Source organism: Equus przewalskii, chromosome 27, assembly GCF_037783145.1.
Source record: "Equus przewalskii isolate Varuska chromosome 27, EquPr2, whole genome shotgun sequence".
Lineage (NCBI taxonomy): Eukaryota > Metazoa > Chordata > Mammalia > Perissodactyla > Equidae > Equus > Equus przewalskii.
The window spans coordinates 41,398,910-41,422,495 of NC_091857.1; the positions used below are offsets into that span (position 1 = coordinate 41,398,910).

At 46.5% G+C, this 23,586-nt stretch overlaps 1 protein-coding gene across 39 annotated transcripts in view; it reads left to right on the top strand.

Annotated features, from left to right (window-relative positions):
- PCNT (pericentrin) overlaps positions 1-23,586 on the top strand; it is a 142,253-nt gene that overhangs the window by 27,616 nt on the left and 91,051 nt on the right. For 29 of the 39 annotated variants that reach the window (XM_070598017.1, XM_070598031.1, XM_070598034.1 and 26 more), the window contains 6 exons: positions 48-291; positions 777-864; positions 12,816-12,972; positions 14,024-14,241; positions 18,101-18,570; positions 20,052-20,616. In XM_070598017.1, coding sequence (XP_070454118.1) covers positions 48-291; positions 777-864; positions 12,816-12,972; positions 14,024-14,241; positions 18,101-18,570; positions 20,052-20,616 — 1,742 coding nt within the window. The remainder of the gene's footprint in view (positions 1-47; positions 292-776; positions 865-12,815; positions 12,973-14,023; positions 14,242-18,100; positions 18,571-20,051; positions 20,617-23,586) is intronic. The other 10 variants (XM_070598040.1, XM_070598041.1, XM_070598050.1 and 7 more) reach the window with 2 other exon arrangements.

Consider the following 23,586-nt stretch of genomic DNA (forward strand, 5'->3'; position numbering starts at 1 on the left):
CTAAGTGTTTTGTTTTAAGATGATTGTGTGATTTCATCCTATAAAAGAGTTACGTGAGCAGCCCCTGGCTCGAGGGTCCCACGTGGAAGAATTAGAACACCTGAGGCGAGACTTTGACCAGCAGCGGCAGCGAGAGAGAACCGAGCATGAATCTGAACTAGAACAATTGAGAATTTATTTTGAAAAGAAATTAAGGGATGCTGAAAAAAATTACCAAGAGGACCTGACGCTGTTGCAACAGCGGCTGCGGGAGGTGAAGGAAGACTCCCCTGTGGAGTCTGTGGAAATCAGGTAAATAAAGCAATATTCGTCTTAAATATGTTTTTGAAATAGGGGAACCTTGAGCTGAACTGAAATCTAGTTTTTTTGTGATTTCATGCCAATGGAGGGTAATAGTCTTGTGTTTTGGAAACACATTTTACGTTTGGGTCTTGAAACAAGCTGACCTCAGAGCCAGGAGCTGAGTCTGACCCGCATGCCAGGCTGTGGGTAATGACCTGCAGCCATTAGCGGTGGGCGCAGACTGTCAGGGTCCTGCCTCGCCTCCGGTGTCCCTGCCACCGTGACACTTGACCAAGCTGGGTTCAGAACTGGCTCCAGTTGCTGTCACAGACAGCACGCTCAGCCGCGGTCATCCTGTCCTCGACACAGAAGTAGGCTGTATTGGAAGGAGTAGGGAGGGTTTTCTCCTTTCATACAGTTGGATCCCAGGAAGAGAGCAGAGTTCAGATGGCAAAGTGCTGCATGTTAAGTTTTTAAGACGTTTTCTCTTTTAGTTCATCCAGTGCACTTTTGGAAGAGGCCTCTGAAAAAGACGGAAAAGACCAACTTGATCAATTCGACCTTCAGCTGGAGCAACCTGAGGTGACAGCCAATTTCTTTTTTTTTTTATTCTTTTTTTTTTTTTTAAAGATTTTATTTTTTTCCTTTTTCTCCCCAAAGCCCCCCGGTACATAGTTGTATATTCTTTGTTGTGGGTCCTTCTAGTTGTGGCATGTGGGACGCCGCCTCAGTGTGGCCTGACGAGCAGTGCCACGTCCGCGCCCAGGATTTGAACCAACAAAACACTGGGCCACCTGCAGCAGAGGGCGCTAACCCAGCCTCTCGGCCATGGGACCAGCCCCACCAATTTCTTTTCTTTTTTTTTTTTTTTTAAAGATTTTATTTTTTCCTTTTTCTCCCCAAAGCCCCCCGGTACATAGTTGTGTATTCTTCGTTGTGGGTTCTTCTAGTTGTGGCATGTGGGACGCTGCCTCAGCGTGGTCTGATGAGCAGTGCCATGTCCGCGCCCAGGATTCGAACTAACGAAATACTGGGCCGCCTGCAGCGGAGCGCGCGAACTTAACCACTCGGCCACGGGGCCAGCCCCATCCCACCAATTTCTTTTTAATTGTGGTATAATTGACATATAACATTAGTTTCAGGTGTACAATGTAGAGATTCAATATTTGTATGTACTGTGAAATGATCACCAGAATATGTCTGATTAACATCTTTCAACACACATAGTTACAAATTTCTTTTTCTTATGATGAGAACTTTTAAGACCTACTTTCTTAGCAACTTTCAAATATACAGTACGATATTATTAGGTGTGGTCACCATGCTGTACATGACATCCTAGGACTTATTTATTAACTGGAAGTTTGTACCTTTTGACCACCTTAAACCAATGTGCCCACCCTCCACCCCTTGCCTCTGGAACCACCAGTCTGTTCTTTGTATCTATGAGCTTGGATTTTTTTGTAGATTCCACATGTAAGTGACATCACACAGTATTTGTTTTTCTCTGACTTATTTCACTGAGCATAATGCTTTTAAGTTCCATCCATGTTGTTGCAAATGGCATGATTTCCTTTTTTATGGCTGAATAGCAGTCCCCTGTGTGTGTGTGTATGTGTATGTGTATGTGTATGTGTATAAAACAGACTTTCTTTACCCACTCATCCAGTGATGGACACTTAGGTTGATTCCGTATCTTAGCTGTTGTAAATAATGCTACAATGAACATGGGGTGCAGATATCTTTTCAAATTTGTGTTTTGTTTTCTTCAGATAAATACTGAGGAGTGGAATTGCTGGGTCATATGGTACTTCTATTTTTAATTTTTTGAGGAACTTCCATACGGTTTTCCATAGCGGCTGTACCAGTTTACATTCCCACCAATAGTATACAGGGGTCCTTTTTCTCCGCATCCTCGCCACAGACTTGTTATTTCTTGTCTTTTTGATAGCAGTCATTCTACCCAGCGTGAGGCGATATCTCATTGTGGTTTCGATTTGCATTTCCCTGATGATGAGTGATGTTGAGTATCTATTCGTGTGCCTGTTGGCCATCTGTGTGTCTTCTTTGGAGAAATGTTCAGATCCTCTGCCCATTTTTTAATTGGATTACTTTTTGCTATTGAGTTGGGTGAGTAATTTTTTTGTCATTGAGAAAGATTGTTTTTTTAATCTTTAATTGAGAATGGTCTGTCTTGTTATAAAATCTGAATTTCTGTCCTTTTCACAAATGCCGCCTGTGACACATGCCAAGTAAAGGAATGCTTGCTTGTGTCTTGTGAATGCACACACTGCACTATGGTGTGTTTACAACAGTACACACTGTTGGGTTCAAAGCGTAAATCAGACACGGGTGTCCAGGAGAGTCTGCTCTCCTTCCTGGGCCTGCCCCAGAGGCTCTGGTCGCACCTGCCACCGTGGGCCAGGCTTCCTGCTTCTCTACCAGCACCCTGAGGGCCTGTTGTCACACCTTCCAGGGATCCACACAGTGTGAAATTGTGCGTTTTTTGCTTTGAGTTGTGTGTTGAACGTCTTTTCCTTGCCTTTTATGTTCTTCGTTGAATTGCCTCCAGGCTGTTTCTGTCATTTTTGACATTTGTAGATAGCACTGTCCAGACAGAACTTTCTGTGACGATGGAAATGTTCTGAATCTGTGCTGCCAGTGCGGTGCCACCAGCACATGGCTGTGAGCACTTGAAGTGTGACTGTGGAACGAGGTTTCCTTTTGTTCAGTGGTGGTTACTTCAAGTGTCTGTAGCCCCTGGGTTTCCTGGCCACTGTCCTGGGCGGGCAGCACTCACACATGGTGGAGCACCCTGGCCTTGTGCAGTGTACTCTGCCCCCTGTGAGCACCAGCTTCAGTCTAAACATCTGTTGTTCTCGGTCTTTTAGGTTGTGTCTTAGTCGGCTTGGCTGCCGTAACAGTACCACAGACAGCAGCTTAGACAACAGACGTTTGTCATCTCTCAGTGCTGGCTGGAAGTCTCAGAGCGAGGTGCTGGCTGGTTTTTCCTGAGGCCTCTCTCCTTGGCTTACAGACAGCCGCCCTCTTTCTGCCTCTCCGCGTGCTCGTCCCTCTGTGCACTTGCGCCCCTGCTGTCTCTGTCTGCAAGTGCAGTCATGTTCTGTGCTGGGTTAGGATGTCACTGCAGGAATTTGGGGCACCCCATTTGCTTCATCCTGTGACAGGCTGCTTCCAGTTTCGTGTTGTTAACATCCTTTGTCTAAGTGTCTGCGTCCACGTGGTGGTTTGCTAGGGGTGAGAGTGTGGGGGATGGCAGCTCCCTGCCTTGCACTTCTCCTCTGGGCCACGTTCCCAGTGGGTGTGATGCCAGTGTTATAGCCATCCCCCTGCTTGGCATGCGTCTGTCTCCTTGTCTGCTGCCCTCTGCTGCCCTGCCCCGCTCGGCACTGCCCTCGGGATCTCCTGCTCGCTGCTGTCCTGGGGTTGTCCTGCTCTCCATTGCCCGTGGTCCTTCCCCTCTGGCCAGCCCTGCACCCACACTGCCCGTGGCGCAGATGTGCTCTGTCTGCGTTTACTCCCTTTCCTTCCTGTGCCTGTTCCCTTAGTGTAGCGTGAAAGGGCGTGTGAGGAGCACACCCTGGGGCCTCGCATGGCTGAGAGCTTGTTTCGTCCTGGTGTGTGTTTGACTGGGTGTCACATTTGGAAGGTGGCTCTGTTGTCTTGCCCGCTGAGTCTCCTTCATGAGCAGCTTGTGCTCCCAGCAGCTCTCAGGCCCTGCTGTGTCCTGGTGTTCTGCAATAGCGATCTATCTGTGTGTATCTGTTTTTCATGCTAGGAACAAGGGGGGCCCTGAATCTGAGACTCCTCCTTCACTTCTGGGACGTCCTGTGCTTTTCTGTTTGTTTGGATAACTTTTCCTCCATGTTCTTTGTAACTCTTGTAAGCTTCACGCTTGACCTCAAGAATGAAGCCTCTGGGTTTCTTAAATTTTCATTTCACATCTTATGTTGCTTTTGCTTCTGTTTTTTTGGGTGGGAGACTTTTCTCTCCTCTAATTCTTCAGTTGAGTTTCTTGTTTCCAGTATCAGTTTTAATTTCTAGGGCCTTAGCTTTTTTGATCTGTGTTCTTTTATACATCCTCCCATTCAGTGTTATGGTTGGGGTATTTTGCTCACATCTCTGAAGACAGCAATTAGTGTCAAAGGTTTCTTGTGTCTCCTGTGTGTCCTTGCTGTGTGTCTGTTCCTGTCCTGTCCTGCTGTTGCTGTGTGTGTTGTGTTGAACGTAGGTGTTCCCTGCGTTGGGTGGTGACCTGTGGCCGTGCCTTCACAGGAGGTGTGAGGCACCATTGGGTCTTGGGGAGCCCTCTGAGCAATGGCAGAGCTCTACTTTGGGGTGCTGGCTATTGGACTTCCCTCCCAGGACCTCCTGCTGGGGTCCCTAAGGAGAGGAACCAGAGGGGTCTGTGCTGCACCCCACCTTAGTGGGCCAGGTCCTTACCACCTCCTGCACACCCAGACTCTCTGGTCCACAGCCCCTGGGGGTGGGTGTGCAGTCGCCTCCGCCCACTGCTGCAGCCTCCCGGGCATCTGGGCAGCTCACACGTGTCTCTTCTCTTTCTTGTGTGCCAGCCAGGAAGGTACAGCATCCAGTGATTTCTGGCTTCCAAGTCGGTCAGCTTTGGTTTGTTTCTTTTTTTTTTTTTTTAAGTTTTTTATGAAGTTAATGATAGGTTACCATCTTGTGAAATTTCAGTTGTACATTAGTGTCTGTCAGTTGTGTTGTAGATGCAACCTTTCACCCTTTGTGCCCACCCCCCCCCCCTCCTTTCCCCTGGTAGCCACTAATCTGTTCTCTTTGTCCACAGGTTTAAATTCCTCATATGAGTGGAGTCATACAAAGGTCGTCCATCTCTATCTGGCTTATTTCACTTAACATAATTCCCTCAAGGTCCATCCATGTTGTTGCAAATGGGACGATTTTGTTCTTTTTTACGGCTGAGTAGTATTGCATTGTATATATATATACCATATCTTCTTTATCCAGTCATCTGTTGATGAGCACTTAGGTTGCTTCCACATCTTGGCGATTGTAAATAATGCTGCACTAAACATTGGGGTGCATAGGTCTTTTGGAATTGCTGACTTCAAGCTCTCTGGATAGATACCCAGTAGTGGGATAGCTGGATCATATGGTAGTTCTATTTTTAACTTTTTGAGGAATCTCCATACTGCTTTCCATAGTGGCTGCACCAGTTTGCATTTCCATCAGCAGTGTATGAGGGTTCCTTTTTCTCCACAACCTCTCCAACATTTGTTACTATTTGTTTTAGTTATTTTTGTCATCCTAATGGGTGTAAGGTGATATCTTAGTGTAGTTTTGATTTGCATTTCCCTGATGATCAGCGATGATGAACATCTTTTCATGTGCCTATTGGCGATCGTATATCTTCTTTGGAGAAATGTCTATTCATGTCTCCTGCCCATTTTTTGATCGGGTTGTTTGATTTTTTGTTGTTGAGTTGTGTGAGTTCTTTATATATTATGGATATTAAGCCTTTGTCGGATGCGTTACTTGCAAATATTTTTTCCCAGTTAGTGGGTTGTTTTTTTGTTTCAATCCTGTTTTCATTTGCCTTGAAGAAGCTCTTTAGTCTGATGAAGTCCCATTTGTTTATTCTTTCTATTGTTTCCCTTCTCTGAGAAGGCATGGTGTCCGAAAAGATCCTTTGAATACTGATGTCAAAGAGTGTACTGCCTGTATTTTCTTCTAGAAGCCTTATGGTTTCAGGTCTCAGCTTTAGGTCTTTGATCCATTTTGAGTTTATTTTGGTTTATGGTGAAAAAGAATGGTCAATTCTCATTCTTTTACATGTGGCTTTCCACTTTTCCCAGCACGATTTGTTGAAAAGGCTTTCTTTTCTCCATTGTATGCCCTCAGCTCGTTTGTAGAAGATGTGTGGTTTCATTTCTGGGCTTTCAATTCTGTTCCGTTGATCTGTGCACCTGTTTTTGTACCAGTACCATGCTGTTTTGATTACTGTAGCTTTGTAGTCTGTTTTGAAGTCAGGGAAAGTGATGCCTCCAGCTGTGTTCTTTTTTCTCAGGATTGCTTTAGCAATTCGGGGTCTTTTGTTGCCCCATATAAATTTTAGGATTCTTTGTTCTGTTTCTGTAAAGAATGTTGTTGGGATTCTGATTGGGATGGCGTTGAATCTGTAGATTGCTTTAGGTAGTATGGACATTTTAACTCTGTTTATTCTTCCAGTCCACGTGCATGGGATGTCTTTCCATCTCTTTATGTCGTCATCCATTTCTTTCAGAAAAGCCTTGTAATTTTCCTTGTATAGGTCTTTCACTTTCTTAGTTACATTCACCCCGAGGTATTTTATTCTTTTTGTTGCGATTCTGAATGGTATTGTGTTCTTGAGTTCTTTTTCTGTTAGTTCATTATTAGAGTATAGAAATGCTACTGATTTATGTAAATTGATTTTATACCCTGCAACTTTGCTGTAGTTGTTGATTACTTCTAAAAGTTTTCCAATGGATTCTTTGGGGTTTTCTATATATAAGATCATGTCGTCTGCAAACAGCGAGAGTTTCACTTCTTCCCCCCCATTTGGATTCCTTTTATTCCTTTTGCTTGCCTGATTGCTCTGGCTGGGACCTCCAGAGCTATGTTAAACAAGAGTGGTGATAGAGGGCATCCTTGTCTCGTTCCTGTTCTCAGGGGGGTGGTGCTCCGTTTTTGCCCATTGAGAATGATGTTGGCTGTGGGTTTGTCATATATGGCCTTTATTATGTTGAGGTAGTTCCCTTCTATCCCCATTTTGTTGAGAGTTTTTATCATAAGTGGCTGTTGGATCTCGTCAAATGCTTTCTCTACATCTATTGAGATGATCATGTGGTTTTTATTGCTCAGTTTGTTGATGTGGTGTATCACGTTGATTGATTTGCGGATGTTGAACCATCCCTGTTTCCCTGGTATGAATCCCACTTGATCATGCTGTATGATCCTTTTCATGAAGTGCTGTATTCGGGTTGCCAAAATTTTGTTGAGAATTTTTGCATCTATGTTCATCAGCGATATTGGCCTGTAGTTCTCCTTTTTTGTGGTGTCCTTGTCAGGCTCTGGTATCAGCGTGATGTTGGCCTCGTAGAATGTGTTAAGAAGTGTTCCATCCTCCCTAATTTTTTGGAATAGCTTGAAAAGGATAGGTATTAAGTCCTCTCTGAAAGTTTGGTAGAATTCCCCAGGAAAGCCATCTGGTCCTGGGGTTTTCTTCTTTGGGATGCTTTTGATGGCTGTTTCAGTCTCTTTCCTTGTGATTGGTTTGCTCAAATTGTCTGCTTCTTCTTGAGTGGGCTTTGGGAGATTGTAGGAGTCCAAGAATTTATCCATTTCCTCTAGGTTATCCATTTTGCTGGCATATAATTTTTCGTAGTATTCTCTTCTAATCCATTGTATTTCTGTGGAGTCTGTTGTTATTACTCCTCTTTCGTTTTTGATTTTGTTTATTTGAGCTTTCTCCTTTTTTCTTTGTAAGTCTGGCTAGGGGTTCGTTAATTTTATTTATCTTCTCAAAGAACCAGCTCTTTGTTTCATTGATCCTTTCCACTGCCTTTTTTGTTTCAATAGCATTTATTTCTGCTCTGATTTTTATTATTTCTCTCCTTCTGCTGACTTTGGGCTTTGTTTGTTCTTTCTCTAATTCAGTTAGGTGTAGTTTAAGATTGCTGATTTGGGATTTTTCATGCTTGTTAAGATGTCCCTGAATTGCGATGAATTTTCCTCTTACTACAGCTTTTGCTGCATCCCATACGAGTTGGTATGGCATGTTATCATTTTCATTTGCCTCCAGGTATTTTTTGATTTCTTCCTTAATTTCTTCAATGATCCATTGCTTGTTCAATAGCATATTGTTTAGTCTCCACATCCTTGTGCCTTTCTCAGCTTTTTTCTTGTAATTAATTTCTAGCTTTATAGCATTATGATCAGAGAAGATGCTTGTTATTATTTCAATTTTTTAAATTTTTAGAGGCTTGCCTTGTTTCCCATCATATGGTCTATCCTTGAGAATGTTCCATGCACGCTTGAGAAGAATGTGTATTCTGCTGTTTTTGGATGAAGTGTTCTATATATGTCTATTAAGTCCAACTGTTTTAGTTTTTTCTTTTTTTGGCTCCACTGTTTCTTTGTTGATTTTCTGTCTGGATGATCTGTCCATTGATGTGAGTGGGGTGTTGAGGTCCCCTAGTATTATTGTGTTATTTTTGATATTTTCTTTTAGGTCTGTTAATAGTTGCTTTATGAGCTTTGGTGCTCCTGTGGTGGGTGCATAGATATTCGCAAGTGTTATTTCTTCTTGATGAAGTGTCCCTTTGATCATTATATATTGGCCCTCTGTGTCTCTCTTTACCTGCCTTATCTTGAAGTCTGTTTTGTCTGATATAATTATTGCGACACCTGCTTTCTTTTGTTTGCTATTAGCTTGGAGTATTGCCTTCCACCCCTTCACTCTGAGCCTGCGTTTGTCCTTGGAGGTGAGGTGTGTTTCCTGGAGGCAGCAAATTGTTGGATCTTGTTCTTTAATCCATTTTGCCACTCTGTGTCTTTTTATGGGAGAGTTCAGTCTGTTTACATTGAGGGTGAGTATTGATGCATGAGGGCTTAATGCTGTCATTCTGTTGCTTCTTTTCCGGTTTTCCTGTGTTTTCTTTGTTTCTCGTCCTGTGTGTTTTAGCCTACCCATTGACTTCTGCAATTTCTTATGCTGGGTTTCTTAGATCTTTCCTTATTTATGTTTTGTGTCTCTGTTCTGTCTTTTAGTTTAGTGGCTATCCTGAAGTTTGTATTCAGAATCTTGTGTATAACATAGTCCATTTTCTGGTGGTCTCTTACTTCCTTAGCCTAGACTGTTTCAGTCCTTTTCCTCCTCCCCTCCTAAATTATTTTCATCTCTTATTCCAACTTGTGTTGTGAGTTTGTGTGTAGAGTGATAAGATTGTGTTTGCTTTGATGATTTCCTTCCCTTTATCCTAATGCTATAGTTGAATATTTGCTATCCTATTCAGATTCTATCAGTTTGTCTCCCTACTCTGTGTTTTGTGACCCCTTACTCCCTTTTTTTCTCTTTTCAGGTATGAGAGCCTTCTTGAGGATATCTTGTAGTGGAGGTCGTGTGACTACGAAGTCCTTCAGCTTTAGTTTGTCTGGAAAAGATTTAATTTCTCCCTCATATCTGAAGGATATTTTTGCTGGATAGAGTATTCTTGGGTGAAGATTTTTATCCTTTAAAGTTTTGAATATGTCACTCCAGTCTCTCCTAGCTTGTAAGGTTTCTGTAGAGAAATCCGCTGAAAGTCTGATGGGGGTTCCTTTGTAGGTTCTTTTCTTCTGCCTTGCTGCCCTGAGTGTTCTTTCTTTGTCCTTCATTTTTGCCATTTTTCCTACTATGTGCCTTGCAGTAGGTCTTTTTACATTGACAAATCTAGGAGATCTGAAAGCTTCCTCCACACACATTTCTCTCTCAATCCTTAGATTTGGGAAGTTCTCTTCTATTATTTCATTGAGCACACTTTCTGCTCCATTTTCCTTTTCCTCGCCCTCAGGAATTCCGATGATTCTTAAGTTGCATTTTCTCATCGAGTCAGCTATTTCTCTGAGATTTTGTATAGTTTTTTAAAGTCTTAGTTCTCTTTCTTCCTCTGTCTGGAGCCATTCAGCCTGTCTGTCTTCGATTATGCTAATTTTCTCCTCTATGGTGTCTACACGGGCATTCAGGGAATCCGTATTCTGTTTTATGTGATCCATTGTATTTTTCATCTCTAGTATTTCTAATTGATTGTTCTTTATAATTTCAATCTCTTTTGTGAAGTAATTCCAGAACTCGTTGATTTGTTTGTCTATATTTCCCTTTACCTCATTGAATATTTTGAGGATAGCTATTTTGAACTCCTTTTCACTTAGTTTACCCATTTCCAAGCCCTCAGGAGCTACTTCTATACTTTTATTGTTTTCCTTTTGGACTGGAGCTTTTATAAATTGCTTCATGGTTGAGGAGTGGTTTTTGCGCGTGATGCTATTATTTGGTTGCAGTTACAGCCTGTTGCCACTAGATGGGGGTGTGGTTGAGAGCCGTGTGTTCTGAGCCCTGTGCCTTCAGCCCCAATGGGGGCATGCAGCGTGGCTTGGGGGAGGAGGGGCACTTTCACTCACACTGACGTGGATTGGATCAGCTCTCACTTTGTGGTCTCCTGGGTCCCTGGCTTGCTGGGGCTCCCCCACACGAAAGCTTTCCCTGTTAGAGGGTTTCCACTGCACTGGCGGTGGTTGTCCTGGACGATCCCCGGATGCGCGGTCCCTCCCCCAGTCCTTCCCACACCCACGGCAGCGATCTCATCCTCTAGGGGTGGGAGTGAAGTTCTCTGTTACCAGGTTGCTGCTCCTCTGAGGACGGCTCCAGCCTCTCTGCCTTCTGTCATTTGGCTGCTGTGGGTCTCTGACGATTTCTGTTGTTAGGATTATTTTTTTGGTTGGAAAGCAGTTGCTCTTCTTGGTTGTAATTTGGAGGGGAGAGAGTCCCCGGTGCGCTCACACCACCATGTTGCTGACGTCACTCCTCTGGTTTGTTTCTTCCCAGAGGTTGATAAGTTAAATGTTTTCCTTTCAGGCTGGCCTGACGGCCTAGTGGTTGAGGTTTGGCACTCACTGCTTCAGCAGCCCAGGTTGATTTCTCAGTCGTCGAACCACACCACCCGTCTGTCAGCTGCCATGCTGTGGCACTGGCTCACACACAACTAGAACAACTTGGAACTGGGATAAACAACCATGCACAGGGGCTTTAGGGAGGAAAAAAAACAAAAGAGGGACGTTGGCAACAGATGTCAGCACAGGGTGAATCTTTAAAAAAATTTTTTTTCGTCTCATTTTATCTATATTTCAGGAAGGAGGGAAGATAAAATATGGAGTGTGTGTCTGTTTAACTGAAAGGCCAGTGTGTGTGTGCATGTGTGCAGTGTGTGTGAATGCATCTGCATATTTGCAGTTTGACACGCTGGCCTGCCCTCCCCAAGGGAGCCTGGCTGAACGTCCTATTCACAGGGTCTGGGAGCCAGCCCCCTTCCCTCCTGCCACTGCTGGCTGTCACCACAGCTTCTGAGCTCCTCTCCTGGTCACCAGCCTGTGTCTAGTTTTGGTTTGCGCTTCTTTGGTTATTGTTGGGCTTGACTCTTTTCACTTACTCATTGACTGTTCTGTGTTTGTGTGCTTTTCCTTCTCCACCTTTTCTGTTTTGTTGGCCGTTTTTCCCGTTTGAGTGTGCACTCTGCTCATCTGTGGACTTGGCTGTGCTCATTTTCACTCTGGCCCCTGGGCCCCATCTGCATGCAAGTCCTTCCCCTTGCCCTGGCTCTTCGTCCCCAGGCTCATAGTGTCACAGTGTTGTCCTCTGGTTCTTTTAAAGTCTGTAGTTTTGGTTCATTCATCTGGAACTTGGTTGTTGTCTGGCAGGAGGTGTTGGCTCCAAGTTTATTTCGTTTTTCTAAACAATGAGTCACTCTTTCAGGACTGACTCCTTGAATTTGTCCTTCCAGTTTAAAACATGACCTTTTCGTGTACTTAGTTGTCACAGAGACACGAGTCTGTTTCTGGACTTGATTCTTCTCATCTGTCAAGTTGTTGATTCCTGTAACAATGTAAGAATTTAAGTCTGACTTAAAAGATAATTAGAGCTTATTGGGAGCTTGAAGTTTAGGTTGTGTGACTTTTCTGTGATTTTTGAGGAAGATGGGTCTACTGGTTGCATTTTAAGGGAAACAGGAAATGTTGACGCATGCGTTGAGTACTCCTTCCCTCCCTCCCTCTTTCCTCCCTGTCCTCCATGAGGATGCTCAGGATGGGCCCTGTTGTCAGGGCTGGTCATAGCAGCCACCAGAGACCCTGCGCTGGGGAGCTCCTTCCTCCTGGGGCTGGGTCCTGGGTCCTGAGCAGGCCCATCGTCGGTTCTGGAAGGGGAGTATGAGGGAGGGTGACACGGAGGAGGGCATGAGTATGCTCAGCAGTCAGTTGAGTGGAGAAACCCGGGGGCTCCCACAGCTGAGCAGGCTGCCTCTGGCTGAGGCCCTGGCCCATGTCGCTGGTCACGGAGGCTACATGGCCTGTGAAAGAGAAAAGGGAGTGAGCTAGGGAGGCCTGACCCTAGGAAAGGGAGGGCACAGGGAGGGGGTCCAGTGGCAGGGTCTGCCTGCAGCTCAGCTCCAAGAATGTTGTGCTCAGGCTCCTGGGAACAGCCTGCCTGGTGTTCCTGCAGCTGGTGCTTGGTGTTGGCCTCGGTGGATGCAGCATGTGTGTCAGGAGGCTTCGCCAACTCCGTGGCCCATGAGCTTCAGTAGTGCCTTCCAGTGTGGGCTGCAGGTGGCTGTTCCCATGAGGCAGTCCCTCTGGAAGAGGTTCAGGGCAGAGAGAGACGGCATGAGGAGCACGGCTCAGCAAGGGTCACATGGGAGGCACTGGGTGGGTGATGAGGCAGAGGCTTGTTAGAACGTTTCCTCGGTGTGATTTCCCCGAAGGAGAGCCTGTGTCTGCATGCTGTGTCAGAAGATGACCACCGGTGCCAAGTCGCAGCAGTGGAGTCCTCCCTGGACGTCCAGCAGGAGGCGGACCTTGCAGGGACCCGGGCGTTGGAAAGGGAGCAGCGTGTGGGGTTCTCGGAAGAGTCTGGTCCAGGTCTGTGCCCTTCACTGCTCTCGCGTTGGCAGGCATCCAGCCTGTGGGGAATGTTTTGTGGGGAGGTCGGGCGCCTCAGCATCGATGGACTCCACTGGGAGTCAGTGACGTGGATACACTGGCCCTTTACTCTGCCGTGCTGGTGCTGGAGGCCTCCCCAGTGCCGTCCTCACGTGGCGTCTCAGAGTATATCAGGAGAAGGCCCAACTGGCGGCAGCTCTGGGGGTCATGGGAGACTGGAGCGGCTGGCAGGTCGCGGGTGTGGAAGCTGTGGTCATCCCACGGGCTTGGGGGATGGGGCAGGCAGTGGCCTTGCCACTGAGGAGAGCAGGTATAAGGCCAGCCCTGGACACAGATTCCAGGAGAGACGCCCCGACCCGCCGTGTTCTAGCTCAGCCCAGCCCTGGGGTGGGTGCTATTGCTGTCCCTGCTCGAGCTGAGGTGGGAGGAAGAGAGTCCTGTCCTGAGGGCTTGGCGGGGTCAGGGTCCCTGCCGGGGTGCTGTCCTGCTGAGGGCTCCCTCAGAGCTGGGCAGGGTGGGCTGAGGGGAGGAACGTGCTGCCAAGAGCCGAGGTCATGCTGGGCTTGGCGTCTGCTCTCCATTCTCCTTTCTGTGTGATAAGTGCCATGTGGCCATCATGTGATGTGTTACGTCACTGGGCACTGATGGACATGCACTGCGATCAGTTCGTTCTCACACCCAGGCATGTGACAAGCCCTGACCAGAATATGTCGGAAAGGGCCTGGCCTAGGACTGTGCATCCCCTGCGGCTGATAACAGTCACCTGGTACCTAGATTAAAGGAGCAGACTGGGTGGGGGTAGGAGGGGGCAGCCGCAGGGCGCCTCGTCCGGGGCGCAGGGCAAAGTGGATGCTGGGCTGATAGTCGGTGTGTGGTGGTGTCCACTTCCGACACTGAGCTCACCCAGGAATTTTCGAAGTCTGAGTGTCTGTGTTGTCTGAGGCATTTGAAGGTGAGTGTCCTGTCTGTGTTGTGTGTGGGTGACCTCAAGCGTCGCGCCTATCTTCTCTGCCTTCTTGTCCCCTCCCAGGGCTTGCTCGGGTATGTCTCCAGTGTGCACAGGACACGGCCTTGGAGGTGGAGACAGAGGTGGCAGCCAGAGTCTTGTGTTTGGAAACCGAGCACAAGGTTAAACTCTCACTTCTTCAGACGGAGCTCAAGGAAGAAATTGACCTCTTAAAAATAGAAAATAGAAATTTACAGGAGAAGTTGCAGTATGAAGTTCACCTGAAAGAGGACTTGGAGAAAGTAAGTTGTGACTCCTCACAGCAAGGTGCTCATGCCCACTTTCATCTGTGGCCTCTTGGGCCTCCTGTGAACAGGTGGCCTGTGCCAGCTGGAGGTGAGGAAGTCAGTCCACAGGTCCTCGAGATCCATCCCTCTTACAACCAGTAGCAGTGTTTGGTTAGTGCCTTCCTCAGAGTTGAGGCAAGAATCCACCCTGAGCCAGGGCCAGAGTTGTGACTCCTCGTTGCTGCTCCAGGGGCAGGGGAACTGGCTGGGCATCCAGTTGGTTGGCTCATGGCCACCTGCAGGCCTTGTCTACCTCTGTGTCTCCAGTGGCATCCTGAACCCCCAGGCTCTTCCTCTTGACAGTCAGTCGTGTAGCCATGGAGAGTGCGCAGTGCGAGTGCATACTGAGAAATACTCTAGAAAACGTAAACCTTCACCAGATTATTGATGAGCTTCATCACACAGCCAGTGCAGGCAGGGCATGGTGTTACCACTGTGTCGGGATAATACATTTAAAGTGACTATAATTTTTTCGATTTTTTTTTTCCATGTTCTGACTAAGCTATATTCCCTCCACGTGTTGCTTGTGGCCTGATCCTCTCACCCCTGTCCTTCCTTGTGAATGTTGTCTTGGATTTTCACTCTCCATGAAAATAGAGTTTCATAGGAAGCTGTTATTACCTGCAAGTTTGATTACATGTTATTCCCCGAACTAAGGCGTTGTGAGAACTTGGAGCAAAGTAGAGCGAAGGATGGAGCTTTGTGGAGGCTGCAAGGGCTGCCTATGTCGGGGTGGCCGTGGGGGCTGCAGTGCGTTCACTGGCGGTCTGCGTGCACTGTCAGCACCTGGCCTCAGGCACTACTTGCCAAGGGTCAGGCTTTCCCCAATGACTTGATGTTCAGGTGTGTGTATGTATAATTCCTGGACCACCATTTCATCGACGTGTATCAGTTATTGAGAGAGGGGTGTGGAATTCTCTCTCTCCCTTTAGTTCTGTCAGTTTTTGCTCTAAGTATTTTGAAGCTCTGTTATTTCACACATAACGCATTTGAGATTGTTATGTCTTCCTGAAAAATGTACCCTTTTATCGTTTATGAAATATCTCTTTTCTCTCCTGTGGTGTCTTTGTATTGAAATCTACTTTCTTGTGTGACTATAGTCATTCCAGCCTTCATTTGCATTTTGTTTGCAAGGTGTACCTTTTTCTTGTCCATTTTACTTTTAATCTGATGAGAGTAACTACCTGGAGCTTGTGTCAGACCCCCAGGTTAAGGGCTCAGCCTCATGAGACTGTGCCACTTCTGTCTGACTTGGCTACAAAGTCGGAACATTCCCCTGCTCCCCAGGTTCAATAATTTGCTAGAACGGTTCACAGAACTCTGAGAAATAGTTTACTTAAATTTACCAGTTTATTATAAAGGCTGCCAACAGGAACAACCAAATGGAAGAGATACATAGGGCAGGGTATGGGGTGGCACGCAGCTTCCGTGCCCTCTTTGGGTGTGCTGCCATCCCAGCATCTCTGTATGTTCACTAACCTGGAAGCTCTCCAGATCCCATCATTTAGGGTTTTTTTGGAGGTTCCATTACGTGGGCATGATTGATGAAATCATTGAGCATTGGTGGTTGAGCTCAACCTGCAGCCCCTCTCCTGGCCCTGGAGGTTGGGTGTGGGGCTGAAAGGTCCATCCCTCTGCTTGTGTGGTGGTCTTTCTGGGGACCAGCTACACCCTGAAGCTGTCCAGTCATCTCATTAGCGTATAGGAGACCCTCTTATGACTCCTGAGATTCCAAGGATTTTAGCAGCTGTGTGGCAGGAACTGGGGACAAAGACCAAACATTTATTTTTTATTATGTTACACATATGGGCAGCATAAAGTTGGGTCTTTTTGTTTAATCCATTCTGAGAAACTCTACCTTTTAATTGGAGTGCCTAGTCTGTTAACATTTTGTGTCATTGTTGATACGGTCGGACTTAGGTCTGCCATTTTACTGTTAGTTTTCTACATGGTTTATATGTTTTTCTTTTTTTTTTTTTTGTTCCTCTGTTCCATCTTTCTTGCCTTTTTGATTATTTGAATATATTTTGGAATTGATTTTAGTGTGTCTTGTCTTGTAAGTTATACTTCTTTGCGTTATGCTTTTAATGGTTGCTCCAGGGGTTAGAAGATACATTCTTAACTTGTCATTCTTCTTAGGGTTAATGTTACGGCATTTCACAGACAATGTAAGAGCCCTATAATTGTAGAGGTGCATTTATCATCTCCTCTTTGTCTTTTATGCTATAATTTCATAGGTATTACATCTACTGTTGTAAACTCCACAATATGATAAATTTTTCTCTGAACAGTCGTATGTACTTGAAAGAAATTAAGAGGAAGAATAGTCTTACATTTACCATTCATGGTGCTCTTCATTTCTTCCCGAGGATCTGAGTTTATGTCTGGTACCATTTCCCTTCAGCCTGAAGAATTTCCTTTAGCATTTCTTGTTGTGCACATGTGCTGTACAAGTTTTCTTTTAGCTGAAAAGTCTTTATTTCACCTTCATTCTTGAAGAATATTTTTGGTACCTATGGAAGTCTTGGGTGACAGATTTTTTTTCAGGATTTAAAGATGTTGTTTCTTCTGACCTCCTTGTTTCTGATGAGAAGTCAGTGATCATTCAGTCACTATTTCCCTGAACATAATGTGTCACTTTCTTTTGGCTCCTTCAAAGACTTTTCTCTTTATCTTTGGTTCTTGGTCATTTTACTGTGATATGCTAGGTATGATTTTTTTTTAAATTTTTTTCTCTTGTGAAATTCTTAAAAATTAGTACCTAAAATTGTGAATATTTGAGAAAAGGAAACAGGGATCCTAAGAAACATAGTTAACTGAAAAAAGAAAATTTATACTAGATCTCTTCTTTTCTTATTTAATAATGACATTATTGAAGTGGTGGTCTATTTTAATAACTTAAAGAAAATTCTGTATGTTTATGTCTGTCACCAAATTTTCGTTAAGTATTTTTTCAGTTTTTCATTCCTGCTCCATTCTTTCTTTCCTTTTGGAACTCCATTTGTATGGACATTATGTCTTTTGATTCCTGAGGTCCTGTTCATTTTGTTTTTTCTAATCTTTTCCCTTTCCTGTTGGTTAAATTCTGGTGATCTTCAAGTTTACTAACTCTTTTCTCATCTCTAATCTGCTTTTAATTCCATCCAGTGAATTTTTAACTTTAAGATATTGTATTTTTCGATTCTAGAATTTTGATTTGGGTCTTTTTAATAGTTTTTATGTTTTGTCGTGATTTCCTATCCTTTGACTCATTGTGAGCGTGTTTTCCTTTATGTCCATAAACGTAGTTACTGGGTCCTTGTATACCCTGGAATATAAATTGTGGAAGCCCAGAGATTTGAACTCGTTATACTGTTTCTTTTTCTTGCTCAGATGTCTAATCTCCTTCCTGATGGTAGTTCCGCTCTGTCTGGGGCACTTGGCCTGTCCCTTGACAGGAGACTATGATGTGTCTGATTTTCCCCTGTTGCTGGTCCTGGCACAACAAAGAAGGCCTCAAGCCCCACCTTTGTGTGCTGCACTTGTGTGTATTTGTTCAGTTCAGGGAGTTTTTGTGCCAGTTTCAGAGATAAAGAACAGTTGATCTAGGTGCCAGGATGTAGATACATTTTACTTAAGCACAGAGTTTTAAATTTGTTCCATTTTAGCTTCCTTGTATTCCCATCAACATAAGAAACGTTCCCATTGCTCTGATCAGCATAATGCCTGTATGTTCTGAAAGTTTCACTGTCTTTAGAGATGGCTTTGGCTTTCTGCTGCCAGTAATCTTTTCGTTGAATTTCTTCCCTCTTAAATAAAATTATGTTATCTGTAGGTAAAACATAATTTAGTTGAAGCTCACCAGGAAGAACTGAAGAAAGCTAAGGAGGAGATTCAGCTAATGAAACAAGAATTCAAAGAAAGAGCAGCAGAGTGGAAAGTTACGAGTGAGGACCTAAAGAGAAAAGCTGAAGAGAAATTGACACTGATGCTCCTTGACCTGAGAGGACAGGCGGAATCTGAGAAACAGTCAATAATAAACAAGTTTGAGCTTCGAGAAATCGAAATGAGGCAACTGCAGGACCGGCAGGCAACCCAGATCCGGGACCTGGCGGGCTCCCTGGCGGAGCAGCAGGGCCGCCTGCGGCAGCTGGAGGTGGGATTCACTGGGGACGAGTCTCTGCAGTGTGGCCAGTGTGACCAGGAGCCAGGTGGCGGTCTGGCCCCCACAGACAAGGACTGGGAGCTCGCCATGCTCCGCCTGAAAGAGGACTGTGCCCTCCAACTAACATTGGCCCAGAATAGGTGGGTGATGTTCTTGTAGGATTGTGTTAAGTGTGGGGTCGTCTGCCAGATTCCTGTGTGAGACCTCACCCCGAGACAGCCAGCAGAGGCAGAGGCAGGTTCCCTGGGAAGACATGCTGTTGTCTCTCAGTAGGGCGAAAAGGTGTGCAAGGAGGTGGAGCAGAGTGTGACGTTCTGAGTCCTGAACACTCAGTCTTCACCCTAAAACGACAATGGGCCTGAGCTAGGTGTCCTGTGACTGAGACATGCTGGCAGAAACAGCGTCCAGATTCTTCCAGTGGAGTCCACGTCCCTTTGGTGGATGCTACTGTGTATGCCTCTTTCACATCGTTTTTGTTCTTTGCAAGTTTTAAAATTTCAGTGGCAGAACTTTAGACCTCATTTATCACAAAGACATGCAGTTCACCCATATTAGTTTTTTGTGTTTTTAAAACTCAAATATTTAAAAAAAAATTTTTTTTCTAAAATATATACATACTTCCCTGAAGTTTTAACTAGATTTTGAACGTGATTTGGTTCTTTTGCCTCTGTTGGTGCCGACACTTTTTGCAAATATGGACTGTAGTGGCCAGGGGTGTTCTAGAGTCCTGGGGCATCGGACCTGCTGTTGGTTCTGCTGCTTCTTGTGTGTCAGCTGCTCTCCGGCATCACAAGTGAGGTGCAAGAGCTTCTGCTCTGGGGTCTGAGAACTTGAGTTCAAATTGTGGTCCCCACTGTGTCTGAGCTGGGTGGACGTAGGCACAGTGTTCAGCCTCACAAAACCCTAGTGTGCTCCCTGTGCGGTAAGGATAGATGGAGAGTTCATGGAAAGACTTTCACAGTGTCTGGGGTGTAGTTAGCACATAAAAGTCATCACAGCTTTTGTTGTCTCTTTGAACTCCCCAAGGCACATCACCAATGTATGATTCCAGGCTCCAGGCTCTTCCCAGTTCCTGGTAGGATTCTGGGTGCCTTAATTAGAAGTAAGTCTTCCTGCCTGCCTCACTTTTTGCTAGGCAGCACCACTTGTGGCTCTTTTTAATTTACATCCTTCAATTCAGAACTGAAGAGTTTTTCTGAATGCTTTTTGCAGCCCTGTGGGTTCCCCTAAGCCATACTACCACCCCTTCCTGTCAAGGTCCTGCTCACCATGAGTGAACAGTCATGCCTACTTTGCCATGGTGTCTGTTAGAAATGTGTATGTGGTTCCTAGGTGTGGATCCTGTGTCCTTTCCTTCAGTCCGTGACTGGGGATGCCTGGGCTCTGGCCTCAGAGCTCTTCTGGCTTCATGTGGCCCTTTCCTCCCCATTTACTTCTGGTGGTGACACTCAGACCGTTTGTAACAGACGGAGAAGGAGTAAGAACAATTAAATCCAAGAGTGATGATCTCACTAGCAGAAGTAGTGTTTCCTGTAGGAAATGTGAAAAGTATTTCAAAGTGAGGTTGGTGCTCTTATGACTGCATATTTTACTGTTTGTTTTCACTTGCATGTCCTCCCAGGTTTTTAGAAGAACGTAAAGAAATCATAGAGAAGCTCGCTGCAGAACAAGATGCCTCCCTGCGGGAGACCCAGGAGAAGCACACCCGTGAGCTCCAGCTCCTCCAGGAGAGACACCAGCAGCATGTTCTGTCCTTGACGGCTGAGCTCAAGACCCAGCACCAGGCCGAGATGGATCAACTGAGGGCTGCGTTCGAGAGTGAACAGTGGGCTCTTTCAGAAGCGCGTGTGGCTGAATTGCAGACAAAACATGCTGCTGAAATCAGCGTTTTGGAGACAAGACACTTGTCAAACCTGGATTCTTTGGAATCTTGTTACCTGTCTGAAATTCAGGCCATACGGGATGAGCACAGACGGGCCCTAGAGCTGTTACGAGTAGACCTTGAGGGACAGCTGCAGAAAAAGAATTCTTCTCACCAAATGATTTTGACTCAGGAGTTAGGGAAGCTTAAGCTGAAGCATGACAAAGAGCTCCAGTCTGCAAAGGACAGCCTGAGAATTGAAACGAGCGCTAAATGTGTTGGAAATCTGAAAGCCCCAGCCCCTGAGCTTCAGGGAGCACACCAGGTGAGGGTCCGGGGGGCCTGCCTGCCCTCAGGACAGGTCTCTTCCTGCTGCACTGTTTCAGCTACATGTTTGTATTCTTGAATGTGCATCTGTGCAAGTGTGTCACTGTGCACGCATGTCTGTTTCCATGCCTCATGCACTGTGCCATCAGTGGTAACTTTGAGTTTCCTTGTGAGGTGGGTATAGAACAGGAAGTTTTAAGGGTTTTTTTTGATCACAGGCTCCTTGGTGAAGGCTTTGGCTCTCTGGTCCTAGAAAAATGTGTATATGTGCGTGTGCACAGAATTGTGTGTGCAGTTCATAGGTTCGAGTGCTCCTCGAGGCTGACCCCTGATCCTTGTGGGAAGGCTTGGTCTCAAGGGCCTCAGCAGCTCCAGTTTTCCTGTTGTGTGTATGGAGCCTCTCTCCCCTTGATTGATGCTCCATGAAATGCAACCCTCTGTCACGTGTCAAGAGCAGTGACTGTGCCTTTGGTAGGCACTTTGTTTTAGCGTGAAAGGGGATTTCAAGGAGAAGGCCCTGTTGCCCTGGGCTGGCACCCACCTTTCCTCATCTGCACAGCAGCTCACCTGCGTCTCATGCATTTGGACATGTTTATTTGGCCTAAAACTGTCTTGCCACCTAGACTGAAGTCTCTGTGTGGTCACATCTCCTTTCAGTTCTTGGAGCTGCTCTGTCCCATGTGGGCGAGGTGGGCATGCCAGACCCCAGGGGCAGACAGTGGCAGCTGCTGCTCTGTGCAGGCTGTGATGTGCATCTTTGTTCCTAGGTTGCAGTGAAATGATCTACAGCTGATGATTCAATTAATCACTATTCTGAAAAAGTAATACTTGTCAAATATTTATGAAGTAGATATTCCAAATTACAAAATAGGTAATCTCAGGCTTGTATGAACACGAATACCAGGTGGAAACTGTTCACTGCCTGATTCGGGCAAGATTTATGAGGAGATGTTCCTGGGAGAGTTTCATCCTTCTCTCCTTGTCAGGCAGCTCCCAAAGTTAGGTTATCGTTTGCCTCCCTTCAGCTCTGTTTAAGATAGAAAGGAAAAGGTAAGCTTGATTTGTTGGGTGCAATGGCTTCATTTTACGTTGCAGCTCTGCCTGTTCTGTGTCGTCTGAGGGTGTGATCTTGGGAGAATTCCTAGAAAGCTGGGCACGTTCAGGCTGTCTCTCCCGGCCACGGGCATGGGTAGAGGGATGGTCACCCATTGTGAGCCACTGGCCTGTCCTTGCGTTCAGACCTCACGGGAGGTATTGGGGCAGTCCCAGACACAGGCATCTGCTTGGGAGTGGATAGAGCCACAGTGTCCTTGTGGTCTGAATTTAGAGAGCTGTCCAGTGATACTGGGGGTGCCCCCAGGCCAGCCGGCCTTCTCCAGCCGCAGGCCCTCAGATGTTAGCTTCAGTTTCCTACCATACAGACAGATCTGTGGAGAATAGGGCTTATTTCCAGCCCATAGCTTTAAATTAGGTTTTTTTGATTTATTTGGTTTGAAGACGACGACGTTCTAAAAGAATATTCAAGAGGGCAAAACATGTATATGTTCACATGTGAAAACTATTTTAAAGACATGGTCTAATTTTATTATAGGTAGCAACACAGGATGGTAGGAAGCATGTGGAGTGTTTATCATCGTGCAGGGAGGTGTGGGTGGGTGGTGAGGGAGGCGTGTGGAGGCCCCTGGGTGGTGGCATGGAGGCGTGTGTGGGCTGTAGCGCCCTGTGGCAGGAGGAGCTGGCCGTGGCCCTGCATGGTCAGAGGGGCTGCTGGAGGAGGAAAGGAGCTTGACAAGGGTGTGTGGCGAGGTCCTGCTCCTGGAGCAGCAGCACCAGGAAGCCTTGCAGGAGCTCGGAGACGTGCACGTGACTGAGCTGCAGAGGGCAGCGAGCAGAGCAGTAGGCGCCGCAGGAGAGGGGCACTGCTCTGTGTCACTGTGGCCCCTTCTGGGGCAGCAGTGGCTTCAGAGGTGACCTGGGGGTGGGACTCTGGCCCCTACAGAAGTGTTGTGATGTTGGCAGAGCTGCTGGGCCTCCTGGGACTTCTCCTCGCTCTGAATCTTCTCGTTAGAGCACTGTGGTACTTGCAGACAGTCGTTACGGAGTGTTCATGAGGCCCACTCTGGGGTAGGTGCTAGGCAGGACTTGGGTCTGCGAGGAGGACCTGGGGCCTGTGCTCAGGTGCTCAGCCTCACTGGGGAGAAGGTGCATCAGAGTGCTCGCGGTCAGGTCTAGGAGCAGGTGCCTGTGTGAGGCGCCTGGCTGTTGGCCTGCCCCACCCATAGTGTCTTTTCTGCACAGTGGCCCCCGCCCTGTGCACCCCACGCTGCACCCCAGAACCCTGGGCTGCACAGTCTGATCCTTGGACATGGCCCTGCACACACTCACGCCACATGTGCCCTCTGATCCCATCTCCTGTTCTCTCCCTTATTCTTGTGGCTGGCCGCCTGCCACCCCATTTCTGGAACATATTGGGTGTGGTCTCCTCTGAACTTGTCCTCCTCCCTGCCTGGAAGCTTTTGCTCTCACCTGCTTTTGTCAGATCTTCTTCTCAGCGAGCCTTTCCTTGACTGCGCACCATAGAGCCTGGCTCCCCTCCAGGACTCCCAGCCCTGCGTCCTCCAAACCCCACAGCACTTGCTCCCAGCAGAGCATGTGGCGTGCTTGGTGTGCTTGTCATGCCTCTTCTCTCTTCACTATTGGGGTCCTAGGGAAGCGCCCAGACCGTGGCTTCCAGGAGAGCTCACCGAGAGGAATTTTGATGCCAATGGATCACCCCTGCAAACCCCTTCAGGTGCACTTGTTGCTGAGGTGCCAGTGGCCCTGCCACACTGTGTCGTCATGATCTCAGAGGTTGGGGAGGGGAGTAGGGATGTCAGGACACACCTGGGGTGCACCTGGCAGGCGATTTCCTTGGAGGGTAGGGTCCTGACCTTTCCTTGGAGGCAGCAGTGCAGCACATGGATCTGTT